General features: G+C 35.5%; 1 protein-coding gene across 2 annotated transcripts; it reads right to left on the reverse strand.

The window, feature by feature from the left end:
- Nucleotides 1-699: 699 nt before the first annotated feature.
- LOC309660044 (olfactory receptor 5K3-like) lies at nucleotides 700-5955 on the reverse strand. Of its 2 annotated transcripts, none has more exons than XM_082460573.1 (2): nucleotides 4367-5955; nucleotides 700-4231 (listed from the first exon to the last, which is right to left on the reverse strand). In XM_082460573.1, the coding sequence occupies exon 2, from the start codon at nucleotides 2589-2591 to the stop codon at nucleotides 1665-1667; it is 927 nt and encodes a 308-aa protein (XP_082316699.1). In that variant the 5' UTR covers nucleotides 2592-4231; nucleotides 4367-5955; the 3' UTR covers nucleotides 700-1664. The 2 variants fall into 2 exon arrangements, with proteins under 2 accessions (XP_082316699.1, XP_082316698.1); XM_082460572.1 differs by having other exon boundaries at nucleotides 700-2602; nucleotides 4139-5955.
- Nucleotides 5956-25865: the final 19910 nt, after the last annotated feature.

Genomic DNA, 25865 nt, shown 5'->3' on the forward strand with positions numbered 1-25865 from the left:
TTCCCCTTATCTGTACACTCTTCTCCTTTTAGAGTATTCTCCAGTTTCCGTTCTCCTCATCTAATATATGTATTATTGAAGTTAGTCTTCTTGCTTTAGGGCTCTTTCCAATCAGTTGCAAGATCAGGTTTCTGAAATGTACAATCATATTACTCTGCTCCAAGGAGGCTTCAGTGTCTAATGGCTCTAAGATAAATTCAGGTCCTTAGAGTGGCATTTAAGAGACAGTAACCTGACCCACTTCCCCCCTTTTCCCCACATTCACCAGCAGCTCTCCCCAATAGGTTTGTCTAATTTCTGACTCTGTTCCATGGTTCAGCTTCCACATCCCCCACTTCCAGTGCCACACTCCTTTCCATAAACATTGACTCTGGTTGTAACCATTCTTGTTTTCCTCCAAATATCATTTCCCCCCATTTTTAAGGCATATTTTACTTCTGATGCAACTTAAGAGCTAAATACCCTAGGCTACAAGGATCTCCACTTTCTGAACTCCCAAGCATGTGGGGAAAAGGTAGTACTGATTCAAATTCTAGCTGAATCCTATGACCAGGATGAACTTGGGCAAGCTCCTCAATATTTCAAAGTATAAGATTTTCACTGATGAAAAGCTTGAAAAATCACATCTAATAAATTGGTAGGTAATATATATGAAAGGTCTAACTTAGCACCAAACAGAGAGTAGGTTCTTAGTAAATTATTTTTCCTTCCATATTTGCACATGTAAGGATCCATAAATATTATTGTTTAGATATTTAAATTTTTACTATTTTTTGCCTCATTTTTGCTTGATCAGGGCCTGCAGCTTTTTGTTAATGCTATGCATATATCAGTAATTTACCTTGTAAATAGTCCAAGTTGGTGGTATTCCTGATAACAAGCAAGACAAGTAGTAATATCAGAGAGAAAAACCTTTATTTAAGAATATATTCAGGTATTGCACTGTCATATATGATGGTCAACCAATCAAACTATATGAAAATATCAAATCCATAGTGATGTCAATATAAATAGCACCACCTTCAAGTACATATTTATAAATCACAAATGTACAGATACTGTATTTCAGAGAACTTGAGAGAAAATTGACTAATACTAAAGAGGAAAATGTTGATTAGTGAATATATATTCTGTGTGATTTCATGTTCAAACATAATCTGTTGAACAAACTCAAAATTGAGAATCCGATGAAATAGTTTACTACTGTCACATGGTGTTGCTTAAGAGAAGACTAATATTTGAGAACTTGGGATATGGGGGAGTTGTAAGATTATGCCTTGGCATTCCAGAAATTTGCCAAAAATATTAAATGGAGTAGACCTTTATATGTATTGACTTCAATTCCTAGCATTTGTTGAAAATTGTAACTTATTATAGTCTGAAACATAGTTACTAGTGTATTACACCCTGACATAATTGTGACCTCAAGGGTAATTATTTAGTTCGTTCCTGATGGAACCAAATAGCTTAGATTTTGGAACGCATTTTACCATACTCTCTTCTTTTGAACTTGTTTATTTGACTGACATATCATCATGTTTTAGTAATTTAATGTTATATATAATATGGCCATTTTCTATTTTCTCAGTATTCCTTCATTTTGAAAAAGGTTTAATGACATTAAAATCAGTTGTCTATATGGGATGATAATTTGTTTCATAATGTTATGAAGTCTTCATAATTTTTTTCACAACATTTATTACTTCCTTATTTCTTAGACTATAAATAAAAGGGTTTAATAAGGGAATCACTAGAGTATAAAAAATGGCAACAGGTATATCTTTATCTTCTTCATTACCTGACTTCGGTAGAACATACATGAAAAGAAGAGAACCATAGAATAATGAGACAGAGAGAAAGTGGGATGCACAAGTAGATAAGGCTTTGCCTTTTCCCTCTTTGGATTTCATCTTGAAAATTGTGAAAAGTATGAAAAGGTAAGAGATTATTACTATAGTAATAGTGAAGATTAAAACTGACCCTGCAAAGATAAACAGCAACAATTCATTGATATAAGTATCCACACAGGAGAGCCTATATAATGGAAGGACATCACAAAAAAAGTGTTTGATTTGATGAGATCCACAGAAAGTTAACCTGAACAGAAACCCTATTTGAATCATGGCATGCAGGTTTCCAGCTATGTAGGCCCCTGTGATCATCTGAATGCAGAGTTTCTTTGACATCATGGTGTGGTACTGCAGTGGGTTGCAGATGGCCACATAACGATCATAGGCCATTGCTCCTAGGAGAAAGCAATCTGCAGTTTCAGCAAGGCAGAGAAAATAAGATTGTGCCATGCATTCGTAGAGGGAAATCATTCTATCTTTAGAAAAGAAGTTCTCTAGCATCTTGGGGGTAATGGCACTGGAACAACAGGAATCCATCAGAGCGAGATTACCCAGAAAGATGTACATTGGCGTGTGAAGACGACGCTCTGAAACTATCAGTGCCACCAGGCCAAGATTCCCCACCATGGTGATGAGATAGATGGTAAGGAACATCAGAAACAGAAAGGTCTTCAGCTCTGGGTGATCTGTAAATCCTATGAGGATAAATTCAGTTGTCAAGGAGTGGTTATCCTCAATCATATCCAACTTCTCTGTTGACACAGGAATTGTGGAGACATAAGATTTGAAATTAGAGTGCGTATAATTTTCCTTTAAAATTTTTCTTTTTACAAGGAGTGGAGCTCTTCTTCAAGCGTCCCCTATTTCCTCTGGGATAGGAACACATACCTGTAGGGGACATTCATTTCTCTGTAACGCCAGCTTTTAAGATCTTGGCTCTGAAACTCAGGATTCCCAAGAACATTTTGGTAATTCTAAGGAGGATGCTTATAGTGGAAAAGCCTTGTCTTTATGAATTTATGAAGAATACTCTACATATCTAGGCCATCCATATTTGATTCAGTATTCCCAACTAATGTGTGTCAGTTTTTATATCAGAGTTCCTTAAAATATATATCAAGCCACTTTTCATGTAGATATATATATTTTTAAATTGAGCAAATATTTTTCATATACTCTCTCCATAGAGTGAATATTTGAATAGTGTACACAGATATGTTAAATTTATATCTTAGGAATTGCATGAAAATCACTAAGGATGAAGGAGGGGACTGTTCATCTTTAAAGAAAATTACCTTAGAAAGCTAAGAAAATAAATACCTATAGATTATCATCTCTTTCATCCATTTTCCCTGTGTCATGCTAAATCCATTATTCTCTGAATGTGGCCAGATATCTAAATCCTTTCCTCTTTTATGTAAAGCATAGTTTTTATATAATGATACTAAAATCGTTTACTCAGTGCCCCAGACTACACCAATCTCCATTTTTTGAAACATCAAGAGCGTCTTATATACCCAATGCAATCTAGAATTGCTTGTGTATAATCTAACATTGCTTTTTTTTTTCATATGTGCATGCACAATTTCCCTTTTATACTGTAGGTATTTTGAGGTTTTCTGTGACTATACTTCTTATAACAGCTGTACAGTGCTATGGGATAAAAACATGATTGATTCTAGCCCTACCTCCAGTTCAGTGACCTGGGATGGGTGAACTTGTTTTCAGTATCTACCAGTGATACTTAGTGAATTATTTTGTATCTGCAAATTGAGATTTAATTTTGAAGAACAGTTTACAAAAGACATCATTCAAAATTCATTGTTTCAAAAAAATCTGTGTATCTTTCTTTTACCTGAATTAATGTATCTACTGTTTTTCTGTTTCCTAAGAAAATTATGTAAGATTTTCTGAAGTATGTCACAGTACATTAAAAGTTAATAAATAAAAGTAAGCCATGCCTTTATACTTTAGTTTTCTAACACTTAGAAATAGAGAAAATTCTTTAAATCTTAATATGATTTGTGAGAAGAAATTTTGTTTTCCTTTAAAAGGCTACTTTCTACTATTATTTAGTGACCTACAAGACATATTGACTGCGTGTCTAATCATATAAATTCTTTGGTCAAAATGGTTTATTTCAGTTTCAAAACACCGGCACTGGCTAAAAGTTTTATTTACTTTTTGTTTTAAAATATTAAACATATGCCACTTTATTATTCAGCTGATACAAATAACTTTCTATGTGCATACCTGAATTATATAACAGAATTACATTCTGTCCTTACCTGTATATTTTGAAGTTCTACCTTATAATCAGAGAGGTCAGCATAAACTAGGTCAGCATCCTAGTTTCTCATAGTCTTCAGTTTTGAGAATAGCTAGAATGATAACTAAATAGTTGAAATCTAATAACAACAAAAAATGCTTAATAATTCAGAAAAATAAAAATTAATTGATGTTAATATTAAAAGGAAAAGTAAACTAGAATATTCCTCTTAGAATATTCCTCTTACCTAGATTACACTGAGAAGTGTTTTGTAACACCTCGTTTTTTGCTTTGTGGTATTAGATCTAAAAGAATTTCAGAATATAAACCTTGGTCTTTAAAACGTTGGGATTAAAAGAATAAATATCTGGGAGACTACTAATAGGTCAGTGTCCATAATTATTTTCCTTAAAATGAAAATTTAAAATTTCCATCAAATGCTAAAGGGATTTCCTTGTAATGACTTCAGTGTATTTCTATTGGGAGATTAGGTCACAAAGACATACACTACCTGATGTTAATTAAAGATAACCTCTGAAAAAGTTAAAGACCTTCATTAAAGTCACTAATGTAATTTGAGATCATGTTGCTGATCTTAGGTAACTGACTTCATTTTTACAATTCTTTTCATTCTTTGTGTAAAATGTAAAATGAGCAGAAGGGACAGATTGGTTTCACCTCTTACTGGAGGAATTAACATGTTTATGAGATTTTAATATGTTTTATAAAATATGATTGAATATTTTTAAAACTTTTTATTTTGAAATAATTTCAGATTTACATAAAAGTTGCAAGAATAGTACAAAGAATCCTGTATTCTCTTCAGACTCCTCAAATGTTAATATATTACCACATTTGCTTTATCTATTTATCTATCCCTAAATAGTTTAGTGTATATTTCCTAAAAACAAGGACATTCTCTTTTATAACTATGATATAAGTATCATAATCAGGAAATTAATACTAAATGGTCTTAACAATACAATACAATACTAAATGGCCTTAACTTTGACAATTATACTAATAACATTCATTATAAGCAAAGAAAATCCAGGACCATGAGTTACATTCAGTTGTCATGTCTCAATTCTTCTTTATTCGGGAACAATTCCTCAGTTGTTCCTTGTCCTTTATGATCTTAACATTTTTGAAGAGTACATTTTTTAACTTAAATTTTATTTAATTTATTTTTTTATACAGCAGGTTCTTATTAGTTATCTATTTTATACATATTAGTGTATATATGTCAATCCCAATCTCCCAATTCATCACACCAGCCCCCAATCCCCCACCATTTCCCCACCTTGGTGTCCATACATTTGTTCTCTACATCTGTGTCTCTATATCTGCCCTGCAAACTGGTTCATCTGTACAATTTTTTTAGGTTCCAAATATATGTGTTAATATACAATATTTGTTTTTCTCTTTCTGACTTACTTCACTCTAAATGACAGTCTCTAGATCCATCCACGTCTCTACAAATGACCCAGTTTTGTTCCTCTTTATGGCTAAGTAATATTCCATTGTATATATGTACCACAACTTCTTTATCCATTGGTCTGTCGATAGGCATTTAGGTTGCTTCCATGACCTGGCTATTGTAAATAGTGCTGCAATGAACATTGGGGTGCATGTGTCTTTTTGAATTATGGTTTTCTCTGGGTATATGCCCAGTAGTGGGATTGCTGGGTCATAGGGTAATTCTATTTTTAGTTTTTAAAGGAACCTCCATACTGTTCTCCATAGTGGCTGTATCAATTTACATTCCCACCAACAGTGCAAGAGGGTTCCCTTTTCTCCACACCCTCTCCAGCATTTGTTGTTTGTAGATTTTCTGATGATACCCATTCTAACTTGTGTGATGTGGTACCTCATTGTAGTTTTGATTTGCATTTCTCTAATAATTAGTGATGTTGAGCAGCTTTTCATATGCTTCGTGGACGTCTGTATGTCTTCTTTGGAGAAATGTCTATTTAGGTCTTCTGCCCATTTTTGGATTGGGTTATTTTTTTTTTAATATTCAGCTTCATGAGCTGTTTATACATTTTGGAGATTAATCCTCTGTCCGTTGATTCTTTTGTAAGTATTTTCTCCCATTTTGAGGGTTGTCTTTTCATCTTGTTTATGGTTTCCTTTGCTGTGCAAAAGCATTTAAGTTTCATTAGGTCCCATTTGTTTATTTTTGTTTTTATTTGCATTACTCTAGGAGGTGGATCAAAAAAGATCTTGCTGTGATTTATGTCAAAGAGTGTTCTTCCTATGTTTTCCTTCAAGAGTTTTATAGTGTCCAGTCTTACATTTAGGTCTCTAATCCATTTTGAGTTTACTTTTGTGTATGGTATTAGGGAGTGTTCTAATTTCATTCTTTAACATGTAGCTGTCCAGTTTTCCAAGCACCACGTATTGAAGAGGCTGTCTTTTCTCCATTGTATATCCTTGCCTCCCTTGTCATAGATTAGTTGACCATAGGTGCGTGGATTTAATCTCTGGGCTTTCTATCCTGTTCCATTGATATATATTTCTATTTTTGTGCCAGTACCATATTTTCTTGCTTAATCTAGCTTTGTAGTATAGTCTGAAGGCAGGGAGTCTGATTCCTCCAGCTCCGTTTTTTCCCTCAAGACTGCTTTGGTTATTCGGAATCCTTTGTGTTTCTATACAAATTTTAAAATTTTTTGTCCTAGTTCTGTAAAAAAAGCCATCAGTAATTTGATAGGATTGCATTGAATCTGTACATTGCTTTGGGTAGTATAGTCATTTTGACAATATTGATTCTTCCAATTAAATAACATGGTATATCTCTCCATCTTTTGGTATCATCTTTAATTTCTTTCATCAGTGTCTTATAGTTTTCTGCATACAGGTCTTTTACCTCCATAGGTAGGTTTATTCCTAGGTATTTTAGTCTTTTTGTTGCAGTGATAAATGGGAGTGTTTCCTTAATTTCTCTTTCAGATTTTTCATCATTAGTGTATAGGAATGCAAAAGACTTTTGTACGTTAATTTTGTATCCTGCAACTTTACTAAATTCATTGATTAGTAGTTTTCTGGTGGCATCTTTAGGATTCTCTATGTGTAGTATCATGTCATCTGCAAACAGTGACACTTTTACTTCTTCTTTTCCAATTTGTATTCCTTTTATTTCTTTTTCTTCTCTGATTGCCATGGCTAGGACTTCCAAAACTATGTTGAATAATAGTGGTGAGAGTGGACATCCTTGTCTCGTTCCTGATCTTAGAGGAAATGCTTTCAGTTTTTCACCATTGAGAATGATGTTTGCTGTGGGTTTGTCATATATAGCCTTTATTATGTTAAGGTAGGTTCCCTCTATGCCCACTTTCTGGAGAGTTTTTATCATAAATGGGTGTTGAATTTTGTCAAAAGCTTTTTCTGCAACTATTGAGATGATCATATGGTTTTTATTCTTCAGTTTGTTAATATGGTGTATCACATTGATTGATTTGCGTATATTGAAGAATCCTTGCATCCCTGGGATAAATCCCACTTGATCATGGTGTATGATCCTTTTAGTGTGTTGTTGGATTCTTTCTTTTTGCTGGTATTTTGTTGAGGATTTTTGCATCTATATTCATCAGTGATATTGGTCTGTAATTTTCTTTTTTTGTAGTATCTTTGTCTGGTTTTGGTATCAGGGAGCTGGTGGTGTCATAGAATGAGTTTGGGAGTGTTCCTCCCTCTGCAATATTTTGGAAGAGTTTGAGAAGGATAGGTGTTAGCTCTTCTCTAAATGTTTGATAGAATTCGCCTGTGAAGCCATCTGGTCCTGGGCTTTTGTTTGTTGGAAGATTTTTAATCACAGTTTCAATTTCATTACTTGTGATTGGTCTGTTCATATTTTCTATTTCTTCCTGGTTCAGTCTTGGAAGGTTATAACGTTCTAAGAATTTGTCCATTTCTTCCAGGTTGTCCATTTTATTGGCCTAGATTTGCTTGTAGTAGTCTCTTAGGATGTTTTGTATTTCTGTGGTGTCTGTTGTAATTTCTCCTTTTTCATTTCTAATTTTATTGATTTGAGTCCTCTCCCTCTTTTTCTTGATGAGTCTGGCTAATGGTTTATGAAATTTGTTTATCTTCTCAAAGAACCAGCTTTTAGTTTTATTGATCCTTGCTATTGTTTTCTTTGTTCTATTTCATTTAATTCCGCTCTGATCTTTATGATTTCTTTCCTTCTGCTAACTTTGGGTTTTGTTTGTTCTTCTTTCTCTAGTTCCTTTAGGTGTACAGTTAGATTGTTTATTTGAGATGTTTCTTGTTTCTTGAGGTAGGCTTGTATAGCTATAAATTTCCCTATTAGAACTGCTTGTGCTGCATCTCATTGCTTTTGGATCGTCGTGTTTTCATTGTCATTTTTCTCTAGGTATTTTTTGATTTACTCTTTGATTTCTTCAGTGATCTCTTGGTTATATAGTAACGTATTGCTTAACTGCCATGTGTTTGTGTTTTTTACATTTTTTCCCCCCGTAATTCATCTCTAAACTCATAGCATTGTGGTCAGAAAGACGCTTGATATGATTTCAATTTTCTTAAATTTACTTGATTTGTGACCCAAGATGTGATCTATCCTGGAGAATATTCCATGCGCACTTGAGAAAAAAGTGTAATCTGCTGTTTTTGGATGGAATGTCCTATAAATATCAATTCAATCTATCTGGTCTATTGTGTCATTTAAAGCTTCTATTTCCTTATTAATTTTCTGTTTGGATGATCTGTCCATTGGTGTAAGTGAGGTGTTAAAGTCCTCCACTATTATTGTGTTACTGTTGATTTCCTCATTTATAGCTGTTAGCAGTTGCCTTATGTATTGAGGTGCTCCTATGTTGGGTGCATATATATTTATAATTGTTATATCTTCTTCTTGGATTGATCCCTTGATCATTATGTAGTGTTCTCCCTTGTCTCTTGTAACATTCTTTATTTTAAAGTCTATTTTATCTGATATGAATATTGCTACTCCAGCTTTCTTTTGTTTTCCATTTGCATGGAATATCTTTATTCATCCCCTCACTTTCAGTCTGTATGTGTCCCTTAGTCTGAATTGAGTCTCTTGTAGACAGCATATATAGGGGTCTTCTTTTTGTATCCATTCAGTGAGCCTGTGACTTTTGGTTGGAGCATTTAATCCATTTACATTTAAGGTAATTATTGATATGTGTGTTCCTATTACCATTTTCTTAATTGTTATGTGTTTAGTTTTGTAGGTCCTTTTCTTTTTTTGTGTTTCCCACTTAGAGAAGTTCCTTTAGCATTTCTGTAGAGCTGGTTTGGTGGTGCTGAATTCTCTTAGCTTTTGCTTGTCTGTAAAGCTTTTGATTTCTCTGTTGAATCTGAATGAGATCCTTGCTGGGTAGAATAATCTTGGTTGTAGGTTCTTCCCTTTCATCACTTTAAGTATATCATGCCACTCCCTTCTGGCGTGTAGAGTTTCTCCTGAGAAATCAGCTGTTAACCTTATGGGAGTTCCCTTGTATGTTATTTGTCGTTTTTCCCTTGCTGCTTTCAATAATTTTTCTTTGTCTTAGTTTTTTGTCAATTTGATTACTATGTGTCTGTGCATGTTTCTCCTTGGGTTTATCCTTCCTGGGATTCTCTGTGCTTCCTAGAGTTGGGTGACTATTTCCTTTCCCATGTTAGGGAAGTTTTCGACTATAATCTCTTCAAATATTCTCTCAGGTCCTTTCTCTGTCTCTTCTCCTTCTGGGACCCCTGTAATGCAAATGTTGTTGCATTTAATGTTGTCCCATAGGTCTCTTAGGCTGTCTTTATTTGTTTTCATTCTTTTTTCTTTATTCTGTTCCACAGCAGTGAATCCCACCATTCTGTCTTCCTGGTCACTTACCCATTCTTCTGCCTCAGTTATTCTGCTATTGATTCCTTCTAGTGTATTTGTCATTTCAGTTATTGTATTGTTCATCTGTGTTTGTTTGTTCTTTAGTTCTTCTAAGTGTTTGTTCATTAATTCTTCTAGGCCTTGTTAAACATTTCTTGCATCTTCTCGATCTTTGCCTCCATTCTTTTTCTGAGGTCCTGGATCATCTTCAGTATCATTATTCTGAATTATTTTTCTGGAAGATTGCCTATCTCCACTTCATGTAGTTGTTTTTCTGTGGTTTTATTTTGTTCCTTCATCTGTTACAAAGTCCTCTGCCTTTTCATTTTGTCTATCTTTCTGTGAATGTGGTTTTCGTTCCATAGGCTGCAGGATTGTAGTTCTCCTTGCTTCTGCTGTAAAACATGATTGAATTTTGAGAGGATACTAATTTTGATATTTTTAGTCCCACATATGAATTACTGAGATCGTTCTCCTTTCTTTTAAGTATACACCTTATTTGTCTTTATTATGCTGATTCCTCCTTTATTCTAGTAATTAGTCTCCAGTATGCTATATATTTGTTAGTATGACTATAGTCAGTCACTCCTTCCGCCAACCACTATTAGCTTAAGAGGGAAGAGATGTCTCTGTTATGTTCATTCCTGTATTTCTAGCAATTGAATAACATGTGGCACTTTACAGCACTCAATAGATATTTATCTGATGAATGAAAAAAAAGATCATACTCCCTTGCTTAAGTATTTGAAATGGTCTTTGATTAGTTTTCAAACAAATTGTTTTTTCTTATTTTTTTATTCCAGATGCTCCACAGTCTGTATCTTTCCTCTCTTCTTGCTTTCTTCCTCTCACCTCAAGGCACTTGGCCATGTGCATCCCTTCATTCTTCCTCTGTGCACCTGCTTATGTTTCCTTATCTAAAACACTTTACTCTCTCTCTCTTTCCCCCCAATCCTACTCATTCTTGATCTCAAATCAGATCTCATTCTTGAGCACATTTCTAGTCCTCTAAACTAAATAGATTTTCCCTTTCCTGGTCTCCATGATAATTACCTGCTTTTATAATACATTTACCCCTTTATCAAATAGGGTTTGTATGTGTCTTGAATATAAAATTATTGGCTAAATATCCATAAGTCACCGATCATGTCTTATGTCTTTTGGGCTCCTAACAACAAAATGAGCTAAATCCTTAATACAAGCTTCATTGATTTTTCAAATTTCAGTTCTGTTTAACCTTATTAAGTATTTACAATATACAGAGTGTTGAAAGAGACCATGGATAGAATGAGCATAGGATAAAGAGTTCTTAGGTTTTAGAAATGGTTCCTGACAAGAAGCTCATAATCTAGTGGGGAGAAAGACACTTTCATTGCTAACCAGCAGGCAACTCAGGTTTTTATATAAAAAAGTGTAAATATGTTATATGAAAATATGATGAAGGAAGTGAATGGAAACCTGGAGGAAAAAAGAAAGATTTCTCATTGGAAGGACCATTTCAGATGAACCTTCCAGGATAAGTAGGATTATAATATGTGAAGCACATGATGAAAAAAAGCAACAGAATGGAAGCATATGATAAAATCCTGGAAGTTTGAAATAGCAAGACGTAATTAAAAAGTGGATAGTAAATAAGGTTGGCTGAAGCCCACTCATACATGATATAGGAGACACTTACAGGTAATTTATAGGGCATGGGAAAATAGATTGGAAATTGTTCTATTTGGTTCTTTCCCTGCCAATTCATCAAACCCTCTCTCTCAGTAAGGTCAAAACCAACGCTAAATGTCTACTCCAAAGAGCATCTAATTATCTGCCTAACCAAGCTGTGGTGTTTGGTACTATTGAAAGTTGTCACCTCTGGTTCTGTGATAACACTCACTGCTTCTGTCTTCCTGACTGTTCCATCTCAGTCTTTAATGCTGGGTCATATTTCTCTCTTTGCCTTTAAAATGCTTGCATTCCCCCGAGTTCTGTACTTGACCACCCTCTTCCTTCATTCTGGAGTTTCCCCCAGATTTTCTCATCTACTTATATATTTCACCTATGTTCCACCTTCTGGTGGCTTCACTATAGGAGAGGAAAAAGGCAATTTTTTTTGGTTTTAATTTACAACCCATTTATTTTTAATTAATTTTTAATGTGTAGCTATTTTATTTTAGTTTTAAATTTCATTTCATATTGTAATAGCGTTGTTTAACAATGTTGTGTTAGTTTCAGGTGTACAGGCAAGTGATTCAGTTATACATATACATGTAGCTATTCTTTTTCAAATTCTTTTCCCATTTAAGTTACTACAGAATATTGAGCAGAGTTCCCTGTGCCATATAGTAGGTCCTTGTTGGTTATCTCTTTTAATATAGTAGTGTGTATATGTCAGTCCCAAACTCCCAATTTATCCCTCCCCTCCCCCACCATTTCCCTTTTGTAACCATAAGTTTGTTTTCTAAGTCGGTGAGTCTGTTTCTGTTTTGTAAATAAGTTCATTTGTGTCATTTTAAAGAAAGGTTCCTCATATAAGTGATATTATATGATATTTGTCTTTCTCTGCCTGACTTAATTCACTTAGCATGATAATCTCCAGGTTCATCCATGTTGCTGCAAATGGCATCATTTCATTCTTTTTAATTGCTGAATAATATTCCATTGTATATATGTACTACATCTTCTTTACTCCTCTGTTGATGGTCATTTAGGTTGTTTCCATGTCTTGGCTATTGTAAACTGTGCTGCAATGAACATTAGGGTGTATGTATCTTTCGGAACCATGGTTTTCTTCAGATATATGCCCAGGAGTGGGATTGCTGGATCATACAGTAGCTCTGTTTAGTTTTTGAAGAAACCTCCATATTGTTCTCCATAGTGGCTGCACGAATTTACATTCCTACCAACAGTGTAGTAGGGTTCCCTTTTCTCCACACCCTCTCCAGCATTTATTGTTTGTAGATGATGATGGCCATGCTGACTGTTAAGAGGTGATACCTCATTGTAGTTTTGATTTGCATTTCTCTAATAATTAATGATGTTGAGCAGCTTTTCATGTGCTTCTTGGCCATTTGTATGTCTTCTTTGGAGAAATGTCTATTTAGGTCTTCTGCCCATTTTTTGATTGGGTTTTTTGTTTTTTTAATATTGAGCTGCATGAGCTGTTTATGTATTTTGGAGATTAATCCTTTGTCCGTTGATTCGTTTGCAAATATTTTCTCCCATTCTGAGGGTTGTCTTTTCGTCTTGTTTGTAGTTTCCTTTGCTTTGCAAAAGCTTTTAAGTTTCATTAGGTCCCATTTGTTTAGTTTTGTTTTATTTCCCTTATTCTAGGGATGGATCAAAAAAGATCTTGCTGTGATTTATGTCAAAGAATATTCTGCCTATGTTTTCCTCTAAGAGTTTTACAGTATCTGGTCTTACATTTAGATCTTTAATCCATTTCAAGTTTATTTTTGTGTATGGTGTTAAAGAATGTTCTAATTTTTTTTTTATATGTAGCTCTCCAGTTTTCCCAGCAACATTTCTTTAAGAGACTTCTTTTTCTCCATGGTACAGTCTTGCCTCCTTTGTCATAGATTAATTGACCATAGGTGTGTGGGTTTGTTTCTGGGTTTTCTATCCTGTTCCATTGATATATATGTCTGTGTTTGTTCTCGTACCATGCTGTTTTGATGACTGCAGCTTTGTGGTATAGTCTGAAGATGGAGCCTGATTCCTCCAGCTCCGTTTTTCTTTCTTAAGATTGCTTTTGCTATTCATGGTCTTTTGTGTCTCCATGCAAGTTTTAAGAATTTTTGTACTTGTTCTGTGAAAAATGTCATTGGTAATTTGATAGGGATGCATTGAATCTGTAGATTGCCTTAGGTAGTGTAGTTTTTGACAATATTGATTCTTCCAATCCAAGAACATAGTATATCTTTCCATCTGTTTGTGTCATCTTCAGTTTCTTTCATCAGTGTCATAGTTTTCAATGTACAGGTCTTTTACCTACTTAGGTATGTTTATTCCTAGGCATTTTATTCTTTTTGATGTGTTGGAAAATGGGATTGTTTCTTTAATTTCTCTTTCTGATCTTTCATTGTTAGTATATAGAAATGGAACAGATTTCCATATATTAATTTTGCATTCTGCCACTTTACCAAATTCATTGATGAGCTCTAGTAGTTTCCTGCTAGCATCTATAGGATTTTCTATGTATAGTATCATGTCATCTGCAGTGACAATTTTACTTCTTCTTTTCCAATTTGTATTCCTTTTATTTCTTTTTCTTCTCTGATTGCTGTGGCTAGGACTTTCAAAACTATGTTGAATAAAAGTGGTGAGCTTGGACATCCTTGTCTTGTTCCTGATCTTAAGGAAATACTTTCAGCTTTTCACTGTTGAGTATGCTGTGAGCTGTGGGTTTGTCCTATATGACCTTTATTGTGTTGAGTTATGTTTCTTCTATGCCAACTTTCTTGAGAGTTTTTATCATAAATGGGTATTGAATTTTATCAAAAGATTTTTCTGCATCTGTTGAGATTATCATGGTTTTTATTCTTCAATTTGTTGTTGTGGTGTATCACACTGATTGATAGGCAGATATTGAAAAATCCTTGCATCCCTGGGGGATAAATCCTATGTGATCATGGAGTATGATCCTTTTAATACATTGTTGGATTTGGTTTCCTAGTACTTTGTTGAGGATTTTTGTGTCTTTATTCATCAGAGATATTGGTCTGTAACTTTTTTTTAACATCTTTATTGGAGTATAATTGCTTTACAATGGTATGTTATTTTCTGCTTTATAACAAACTGAATCAGCTGTACATATACATATATCCCCATATCTCCTCCCTCTTACATCTCCCTCCAAGCCTTCCTATCCCACCCCTTAGATGGACACAAAGTACCGAGCTGATCTCCCTGTGCTATGTGGCTGCTTCCCACTATCTATTTTACATTTGGTAGGGTATATATGTCCATGCCACTCTCTCACTTCATCCCAGCTTACCCTTCCCCCTCCCCATATCCTCAAGCCCATTCTCTACATCTGTGTCTTTATTCCTGTCATGCCCCTAGGTTCTTCAGAACCACTTTTCTTTTTTTTTAGATTCCATATATATGTGTTACCATACGGTATTTGTTTTTCTCTTTCTGACTTACTTCACTCTGTATGACAGACTCTAGGCCCATCCACCTCACTACAAATAACTCAATTTCATTTCTTTTTATGGTTGAGTAATATTCCATTGTATATATGTGTCACATCTTCTTTATCCATTTATCTGTTGATGGACACTTAGGTTGCTTCCATGTCCTCATGATTGTAAATAGAGCTGCAATGAACATTGTGGTACATGACTCTTTTTGAATTATGGTTTTCTCAGGGTATATGCCCAGTAATGAGATTGCTGGGTCATATAGTAGTTCTATTTTTAGTTTTTTAAGGAACCTCCATACTGTTCTTCATAGTGGCTGTATCAATTTACATTCCCACCAACAGTGCAAGAGGGTTCCCTTTTTTCCACACCCTCTCCAGCATTTGTTGTTTGTAGATTTTCTGATGATTCCCATTCTAACTGGTGTGAAGTGATACCTCATTGTAGTTTTGATTTGATATAGGAGTCTATATATAAACAAGATTGTTTTAAGTTGCTGGTCATTTAATTTCAAATATATTTTCAATATCCTGCATTTGTACTCTCCTCTTCTCATGATTGTTGGTCTTGATATCATATTTGTGTGGGGTTGATTTCTTACCTTTACTGTATGTTTACCTTTAACAGTGACCTTTTCCATTGGCAGTTTTCTTGTCTTTCTTTTTTTTTCTTTATTTTTTTTGGGTACGTTGTGTCACAGTTGTGGCACTCAGGGTCTTTGTTGAGGCACACGGTACCTTTTGTTGTAGTACAGGCTCTTCATTTAGGCATGCGGGCTTCTCTCTAGTTGTGGCATGCAGGATTTTTCTGTCTCTAGCAGTGGTGCATGGGTTCCAGGGCACGTGGGCTCTGTAGTTGTAGCATGCGGGGTCCAGAGTGCATGGGCTCTGTAGTTTGTGGCATTCAGGCTCTCTCATTGAAGCACGTGAGCTCAGTAGCTGTGGCGTGTGGGCTTTGTTGCCCATTGGCATGTGGGAACTTAGTTCCCTGACCAAGGATGGAACCCACGTCTCCTGCATTGGAAGGCAGATTCTTTACCACTGGACCACCAGGGAAGTCCCTCCATTGGCAATTTTTTTTTTCTAGATGTGACCTTTTGTTTTCCACCTGGAGAACTTCCTTTAGCATTTGTTGCAAAGCTGGTCTGGTGGTGCTGAATTCTCTTAGCTTTTGTTTGTCTGTAAAGCTTTTTATTTCTCTGTCAAATCTAAATGAGAGCCTTGCTTGGTAGTGTATTCTTGGTTGTAGGTTTTCCCCTTTCATCACTTTAAATATGTTATGCCACTCCCTTTTGGCTTGCAGAGTTTCTGCTGAAAATCAGCTGATAACCTTATGGGTATTCCCCTGTATGTTACATTTTGCTTTGCCCTTGTTGCTTTTAATATTTTCTCTTTGTCTTTAATTTTTGTCAATTTGATTACTATGTGTTTTGGTGTGTTCCTCCTTGGGTTTATCCTGCCTGAGACTCTCTGTGGTTCCTGGACTCGGGTGACTGCTTCCTTTCCCCTGTTAGGGTAGTTTTCAGCTATTATCTCTTCAAACATTTTTTCAGGTCCTTTTTCTCTCTTTTCTCCTTCTGGGATCCCTATAATGTGAATGTTGGTGTGTTTAATGTCATCCCAGAGGTCTCTTAGACTGTCCTCATTCATTCTTTTTTCTTTATTCTGTTGTGAGGCAGTGATTTCCACCATTCTGTCTTCAGCTCACTTGTCTGTTCTTCTGGCTCTGTTATTCTGCTATTGATTCCTTCTAGTGTAGTTTTCATTTCATTTATTGTATTGTTCAGCTCTGTTTATTTATTCTTTAAATATTCTAGCTCTTTGTTAAACATTTTTTATATCTTCTTGATCTGTGCCTCCATTGTTTTTCTGAGATCTTGGATCATCTTCACTATCATTACTATGAATTGTTCTTAGAGTAGATTGCCTATCTCCACTTCACTTAGTTGTTCTTCTGGGGTTTTATCTTGTTCCTTTGTCCTGGACATACTCTTCTGCTGTCTCATTTTGTTTACCTTTCTGGGATTGTGGTTTTTGTTCTGCAGGCTGCATGGTTGTAGTTCTTCTTACTTCTACTGTCTGCTCCCTGGTGGATGAGACTGTCTAAAAGTCTTGTGCATGTCCTGGTTGGAGGGACTGTTTCCTGCCCACTGGTGGGTGGAGCTGGATCTTGTCCCTCTGGTAGGCAGGGCCATGTCAAGGGGTGTGTTTAGTGGGAAGCTGTGTTCTCAGGAAAACTTTAAGCAGCTTCTCTGCTGATGGGTGGGGCTGTGTTTCCACGCTGTTGGTTGTTTGGCCTGAGACGTCCCAGCACTGGAACCTAGAGGCTTTTGGGTGCGGCCAGGTCTTGGTGAGAAAATAGTGACCTCCAGGAGGACTCATGCCAATGAATACTCCCAGAACTACCACCACCAGTATGTTTGTCCTCTCAGTGAGCCACAACGGCATCCTGCCTCCTCAGGAGACCTTCTGATACCAGAAAGTAGTTCTGGCCCAGGCTGTGATGAAATCACTACTATTTTCCCTGGGTCCTGGTGTGCACAAGACCGGTGTGTGCCCTCCAAGAAATGAGTTTCTCTTTCCCTCAGTCCTGTGGAATTCCTAGAATCAAACTCTGCTGCCCTCCAAAGCCAGATTCTCTGGGAGCTCCTCCTCCCATTTCCAGAGCCTGAAATGGGGCTCAAACCTTTCACTCCTGTGGGAGAACTCCTGTGATATATTTATTTTCCAGTTTGTGAGTTGCCCACCCAGTGGGTATGGGATTTGATTTTATCATAATTGTGCCCCTCCTACCATCTCATTGTGGCTTCTTTTTCTTTGGTTGTAGGATATCTTTTTTGGTGGGTTCCAGCATTTTTTTGTCGATGGTTGTTTAGCAGTTAGTTGGGATTTTGGTGTTTTCGTAAGAAAAGTTAATGTCCTTCTACTCCACCATCTTGTTTCTGCCCAGTTCCAAGACATTTTTAGTGTATATTCATATCAGTACAATCATCAGGAGTATGTTCTGAATATATACATTTTATTTATGAATTGGTAAATGTACCACTATGCTAAAATATTATGTATATTATAAAATATGAAAATAGATATTAATAATGACTTAATTACAAAATGGTATTAAAAGTGTTAATTTATGTATTAATATTATAAAAGGATGTTACTCCCACTAACACTATTATTAATTAATTAAATAATAATAATCTTATATTCAGAAAAAGAAATGTGATGATATATGGTATGTTCTTCAAATCTTAGCTAATGCTATGTTATAGCACTTCAAGAACTTGTTTAAATTTATTTCCAAACCTTCTTAATGTCTGACACAGTTGAAAAGATCCTACACACAGATACATCTCCCCAAATGGAGAAGAATGCAAGTTTTGATTGGGTCCCAAAACAAGAAAGGGCTCTCCAGCCAGTCCAAGCTGTGAGGTAAACAGCCTTGATATTCAGGACAAATGACTCAACAGACCAATGGTGTTAGAGATATCTGAGGTGGGAAGAGGATGTAGATTGAGTGGAAAGTTAATGGAAAACTCTAATAGGAAATACCTTACTGATTTTGAGCAAGCCTTGTTTTCTGCAGCAGAGAATTATAAACTATTCAAAAAGTAAAAAATAACTCCCTGGTGTGCTATGAACCATGATAGAGAAAGAGGTCCTGACTTTGGGACATCAACTAACAAAGACGCCAGAACTGACTCCAGGAGCTGGAATTTATCAGACTAAAAATTAAATGAATGAGTGGGGCCAGGAGCATTCATTAGAAGGTGAAGCTGACATATTCAAGGATAATCTGAGAAGGGCCAGAGAATATAGTAGGCTGCACAGGCAGTTGATCCAGATCTCTATGACATCTTACCCTTATCTCACATGGTCTGGTCTCAAGAGGCCAAATTGTTTCTTGGATGGTTAGCTGGGTATGTTAATGCCATTATGTATAGTTTCACAAAGCGTGACATTGAAAGACATCAATAAGGGGAAATCCTTCCTTAAAGCAGTGGAATGATCATTCATTTCTGTTGTATAGAAAGAGAAGTGGTCCAAGCTAAGAATATATAGACTCGGGGTAGATGTGAATGGTTTGGGTATTGCTCAATGGCCTTGGGGGAGAAAGATGAGAAGGTGAGGGACCAGGAAATCTGAGGAAGAGCATATGAATGGATCTACTGGAATGGATACAAAGTGTGGAGATCCTTATATTTCATGTAAAGGTTCACCAGAGAGCCTGTACCATGGAAGAGCTACTAAACAAGCAAATAGACAGAATGACTCAGCCAGTTGACGTCATCCTGCTCTGTTCATCTGCCACCTAATGCTGGATTATGGACACATGAAAAGTGTCTATATAGCTGGGATGGAGGCATGCATGTGCCTAATAACATAGGCTCCAACTTTTCCAGGCTGATCTAGCAACTGTTTCTCCCAAGTGTTCAACTTGCCCAAAACAGAGACCACTGTGGAGCCCCCAATGTGACAATATCCCTCAAGGAGATCAGCCAGCCAGTTGGTAGCAAGTTTGCCACTGTGAACCTTTTCCACTCTAAAGTGGGAAGAATTAATCTTTGCTGGAATCAATATAATCCAAGTATGGGTTATCTTTCTTATCTGCAAGGCCTCAGGATACACCACTATCAGAGGCTTGGTACATAACATTGCATTGAACCAAGAAATCTAGTTTGCAGTAAGGATGGTGTGGTATTGGACTCTGACTGGTCATTGTTTCTTTCCTATTTCATTCACCTAGAAGTTACTGGCTTAATAATTGATGAATGAAATGACCTTATGAAAATATAATTGGGGTGTTAGGACTGCATCCTCTGTGGTTCAGTATCCACCAAAACTCAATGATCATTTTATGTTGCCATGTCCTCAGTAAACTGAATACCTGGCTCTAGGAAATCTCCTAGTGACCCTCTTGGGGAATTTGGACTCTATGTCCCCACATCCCTGAGCTATATGGGTTTATATATCCTGGATCTTAGAGTAGAGATGCTCTTCTCAGGGAATGTAGCAAGAATCCCATTATATGTAAAGCTACAGCTGCCACCCAACTGTTTTGGTTTCCTTGTTCCAAGAGTTCACCAAGAAAGGAAATGAGTCACAAGGCTTATTGGGGGTATTTGATCCTGATTATCAAGAAGAGGTAGAGCTGTTGTGATGGAGTTGGAGGAGCAAAACTATGTTGGGCATTCAGGTGATTCGTAGGCATCTGCTGGTACTCATTGCTCAAATTTGACAGTAAATAGAAAAATACTACAACCATGTCCTGAAAAGCTTCATACCCCACAGGCTCAGACCCTACAGGATTCTACTTCTGGATCACCCCATCATGTCAGTCACCTGGACCAACAGAGGTGAAATGAATCAGTAAGAGGGAGAAGGTGAATATTAACGTGGTCCTGAGACTAGCTGTAACTGTGGGAACGGCATGTGTCCCATTAACATTCATCTTGTAAAATTCTCTAGGAAAAAAGAAAGATCCACATCCTGGTGGAGTTTTCCCCAGAACTAATACTAATTTCCCCAGAACTAATATTAATTTCTTGCTAATAAGAAATTAGTAACTCTGAACAGTAGAAGAGATGGCATATGATGGATGTGTAGTTCACAGCCCAGATCCCACCTTATTTTCCAAGTGTAAGAGTGCTAGTAGCTGACAGCTCTCAAGCCCCTGTCCAGGAAATGTCCTTAGCTGAAGAGAATTGACCTTTGAAGGTATATAACCTTCCTTGAGCATAGCCTGCATCCAGTGACTGTTCCAAGAAGGTATAAATTCCAGCCCCCTGCCTTAACTCATGGGAACTCTGAAGGGACATACCAAATCCTCACTTCTCAGTGGGACTTGCTAAATTCTTTGTTGTGACTACATTGAACTTATCCTGCTGTCCAATCTTACTTCCTTCATTCCTCCAGTATGTATCAACCCTGAGGGTGTTCCCCCAAAATTTTTTACATGCATATCTCCAACTCAGAGCTAGTTTCTTGGGTATCTCAACTTAAAACATCTTTCTACATAAATGAAAGAGAATAACAAGTCAGAAGACAAAACAAATCTATTCATCAGAGATAAACCATCTATTAAAGAAATGTTGTATCACTGTACCACCAGGGGAAAATGCTCCCAATTAATAACTTAGTAATCTATAGCATCCTCTCACCCTTGCTTGAATGGAATTATTTATCATTCCTGATCCTGAATAATGTATAGGCATTTCAAAATAAATAGAAAATTACAGGCTTCATCCAGACAAAACCAATATAAGAAGAAGATAGAAAATATGCACAGAAATATTTCATTATTTGAAAATTCTTACCAGAAAAACAACCATGGAAAGAGAAACAAAAATCTAACAAAATACCTTAACCTGAACTCATTATCTTTAAACAGTATTTGCAGACATGGAAAAACACCTTTTATCAAAAATTCAGAAATCAAAACAAGAGATGGACAAAAAGAAATATATAAGATGAAAACTAAAGGTAGAAAATATATTGGAGAAAAAGACATAATCACTTTAGAAATTAAGAATGACAATGAAAAAAATTAGTCATTCGATCCAAGAAAGAAATAGAAAAAACTTTATTTGAGCCAAATTGAGGATTATAACCCAGGAACAGCCTCTCAGAAAGCTCCAAGAACTGTTCTAGTTACATATGTTTTTGAGACAGAGGTCTGTACACTAAAGAACATATTACTGAAACACTAAAGGACACATTACTGACAGTTTACATAATCTAGATCTAAGTGTACAAAGGGAGTAGTAGGTCATGGGTCATTGTGACCCCTTACAGGATTAAAAAGGATTATCATCTAAGGAGTTTTGACCCTTGATGAGATTAAGAAGGAATGTTATCTCCTAAGGAAGCCTGGTTAATGCAAATGCAAAACACACACTAAAGGGGAGGGAGGAGACCCAAATGGGCAAAGAAAAATTTTATGTTTAAAGTTTTCTCGTCTTACCATGACATATGAATTTTATTTCATCAAGACTAAATTACAAGAATCTTAAGGGGTAAAGATTCCATTATCTGTATAAGGGTCACTGAAGAGAAGAAAGGAAATGACTAAGAGAATGAAAGTGAAGCAAAGGGGTAAAAGAATTAGATAATGATGGTATGGAAAATTAGCAAGAGTGACACATTGCACAAAAACTTGGAGTCTCTAAAGAAAAATAATAATACAAAAGAAATAATAATGGGAAAGAAATAGTATTTAAAATGATAATCCAAGAAAAATTTGGGGAGTAACAGAAGACTTTAATATACATTTTGAAACATATGTGTGATACTTTATCCAGAAAAAGGAACTTCAAGATATGTCCTAATAAAAGTAAAAGAATTCTGGTTAAGTAAAAATGATCTGGATCTCCATGTAAAAAGACCATCTCACTACCAAAGAATGAAATCAAGGCCCAAAGTTGTGTGTCTGTGTATGTGTAATGTTTTGTGTATATGCTACCATTTGAGTAAGACATGTGTTCTTAGATTTGAAAAGAATCAGAGGAAATACAGACCAAAATCTAGTGAACTAGGCTTATAGGACACCTTTGGAAAAATGTCTTATTCCCATTCTGAGGCAGGATATGCACAAGATTAGCCTAAACATCTTGAGCCAGAGAACAAGAAATCTATCAGAGACTGCCATGATCATATCAGAAGGATTCAGGAAGCATCTTGAAGTTTTTGAGTTGAGTTCCTACTAGCCAAAGATGAGACAAATTTGGCATCAAAACGAATAGTAAATATAATGGATTTAAGCTGATAAAACACATTAAAAATCTATGAATTCATAATGATAATTTTCAATGTGGTAATGATCTTCATAGTATATTAGGAAAAACAACTTATTATTCTGAAAATTGGTAACTGAGCTTATTCTGCTTTTTCTATGTGAATAATATCTGATTTCTACTCTCAGATTTGACTCTGTTGAGGAAGTAAAGCTTTCAATCTTTAGAATGAAAGAAGGTAAGAGGAGAGAGAGAGAGGGAAGGAGGGAGGCAGTTGGGGGGAAGGGAAGGGAGAGTTAGGAGAGGAGTAGAAGAAAAGGGAGGAAAGGATGGAAAAGGGAAGGGAAGAGATAGTAAAGAAAAGGAAAGGAATGGACAAGAGAAGAGATAGGAAAGGGAAGGAAAAGAAAAAAAAATAGAGACAGGCAGGCAAGGAGGAAAGAAATAAGGAATCCATCCTTAATGTAGAAAAATGAATGAAAGAAAAAAACATGCCAGAGATATTCATTCCGAGATTTTATAAAGCCACTGATAAATAAAAATTCTAAAAGTTTCAGAAAGAAAACAAGGCATTGGGAATCAAAATTACATGTGGTTTCTCAAAAGCAAAATAGTTTACTAAAATATAAAGAAAGAATACCTTCAACATTCAAAAGGAAACGTAGAATCTACGATTCTGTAGAAACTAAACTATTAATCATGTGTGAGGAAAGATCATTTGCAGCACATCTAACTGCAAATCTTGACTGCCAAAGAGACAATGAAGATTTCTCAGCAAAAGGAGAGAATGAACCTTGAAGAGCAATATAGAGAGCTTGGAAACAGAGTATGGAAACCAAGAAATCAGTAAAGGGAAGTTTCAGCGGGACAGCTGAGCCCTGGGCCTAGAGAGCAACATCTCCAGTCTGGAGCAGGAGGATGGAGGGCACCAGGAGAAAGTCTAGGATAAAAAAAGATTATTTAATAGAGTTGAGTTTTTAATGAATATGTTTGATAGACATATGAAGAATTTAATTGAGCAAATGAGAAATAAAGTTTTTATTAACTTTAAAAAATCCCACAGTCATACAAGGAAAGGAAATATAAGCATGGCAGTGGAAAGTATTTGCATGTCCCTAATAAAAACTGAGCATCATATTATCAAAAATAGTGGCTTACCATCCATGATGACAGAAATGGGAAGGTGTTTAAATAAATAGATAAATACTCATTAAACATAACAGGAAGTTGATTCACATGTCTGCAACTGATACTGAGAAATATAATTGTATATTTTCACAGAAATAGCTGAAGAAGAAAGTTGTTTACCTGAAATGCATAGTCATATCCATTTTAGAATGTATGTTTTAGTGCTATTTTAAAAATTATTTTCTGAATAGAAATTAAAAAGAAATAAAAGGATAACACTAAGGGAGCCCAATTGGAATTATTGAAAAAATTCTGGTGAGAGATGATGGCAGCATGGAGTTTGTGAATTAGTGTAAATGGAATAATTTGGGTACATTTCAGATATTTCAGAGACAACTTGACAGTTATTGTGAAAGTTTGGATGGAATAGCAGAAGGAGATGAGGGATGACCTCTAATTTTTTCCTTGCCAATCTGGTTCGAAGAGGCTAGCATCAAGATTGTGAAGATTTGGGAAAACAATTTTTGTTGGAAAATTTGAGAGTTGTTTTTTGATCATGTTAAATTTGAGATGTCTTTGAGGTATTCAAATAACTATGTCCCTCTTGGCAGTTGGATACATGAGTCTGGAGATTAGGGGAGATGTCAGAGTTGGAAATACACATTTTGGGTCATCTTCACATTGATGCCATTACAAGTCACAAAAATAGATGGAGTCACCTAAAAAGAAAGAATAGAATAGAGACTCTTATAGTTGAATCTTATAGAATCCTAACATTTAGATTGGGTAGAGGCAGAAGGCTCTTCCCCAGTCAAAATACTTATTACTAATAACTATTTAATACTTACTATTTTATATTTATTATTGCTATTTATTATGACTTTAAAAAATTTCTCTTCCTTACTAGAATATAAGTGTATAAATCGGGACAGTCATGTTTTTGTTGTGCAGGTTAGATAGGTCTCTCTGTATATGTGTGTGCATATGAGTGTGTGATTGTGTGTGAACAAAAAGGAAGCATAGGAAATCAGTGAATAAGGAAAGAGTTAATTATATTAGAATGACTGGTTAACTATAAAAAATCCAATTTTAATTCTCACTTTACAACATTCTGAAAAGAATCCCAGTTGAGTAATGGTGCTATTTAAAAAAATTAAGCTGTGGAAAAAGAAAAAATACAAATTACGTCTATAAAACATCTCTGAACATGGAGGGTGTGATAAATTTTAAAGCAAATGAAAGCATTAAATTGTTAATAAATTGAAGTAGAAGTGGAATTTCTGGACCATATGGTGGTTCTATTTTTAAGATTTTGAGGAACCTCCATACTTTTTCCATACTGGCTGCCCCAATTTAAGTTCCCACCAACAGTGTACAAGTGTTGCCTCTTCTCCTCATCTCACTGATACTAGTTATTTATTGGTTTTTTGATAATAGCTGTTCTTTTTTTTTTTTTGGCAGAGAATGGAGAATGCTTGCAGAGGGCTTGGTCCTGCCCTTTCTTTCTTTCTTTCTTTCTTTTTTAATTGAAGTATAGTTGATTTACAATATTGTGTTAGTCTCAGGTGTATAGCATAGTGATTCAGTATTTTTGCAGGTTATGTTCCATTACAGATTATTACAAGGCAATGGGTATAATTCCCTATGCTATACAATATATCCTTGTTACTTATCTATTTTATATCTAGTGGTTTGTACCTTGTTAACCCGATACTCTTAATTTGTCCCTTCCCCTTCCTTCTCCTCGTTGGTAACCACAAGTTTGTTTTCTATATCTGTGAGTCTGTTTGTTTTTTATGTACATTTATATGTATTATTTTTAGATTCCACATATAAGTGATATCATACAGTATTTGTCTTTCACGTATTTCACTAAGCATAATATTCTCTAGGTTGATCCATGTTGTTG

This window comes from Balaenoptera physalus, assembly GCF_965194825.1.
Source record: "Balaenoptera physalus genome assembly, chromosome: 4".
Classification (NCBI taxonomy): domain Eukaryota; kingdom Metazoa; phylum Chordata; class Mammalia; order Artiodactyla; family Balaenopteridae; genus Balaenoptera; species Balaenoptera physalus.

Coding starts and splice junctions, on each gene's coding strand:
- LOC309660044 (XM_082460573.1), bottom strand. CDS start 2,591: ATGATTGAGGATAACCACTCCTTGACAACTGAATTTATCCTCATAGGA.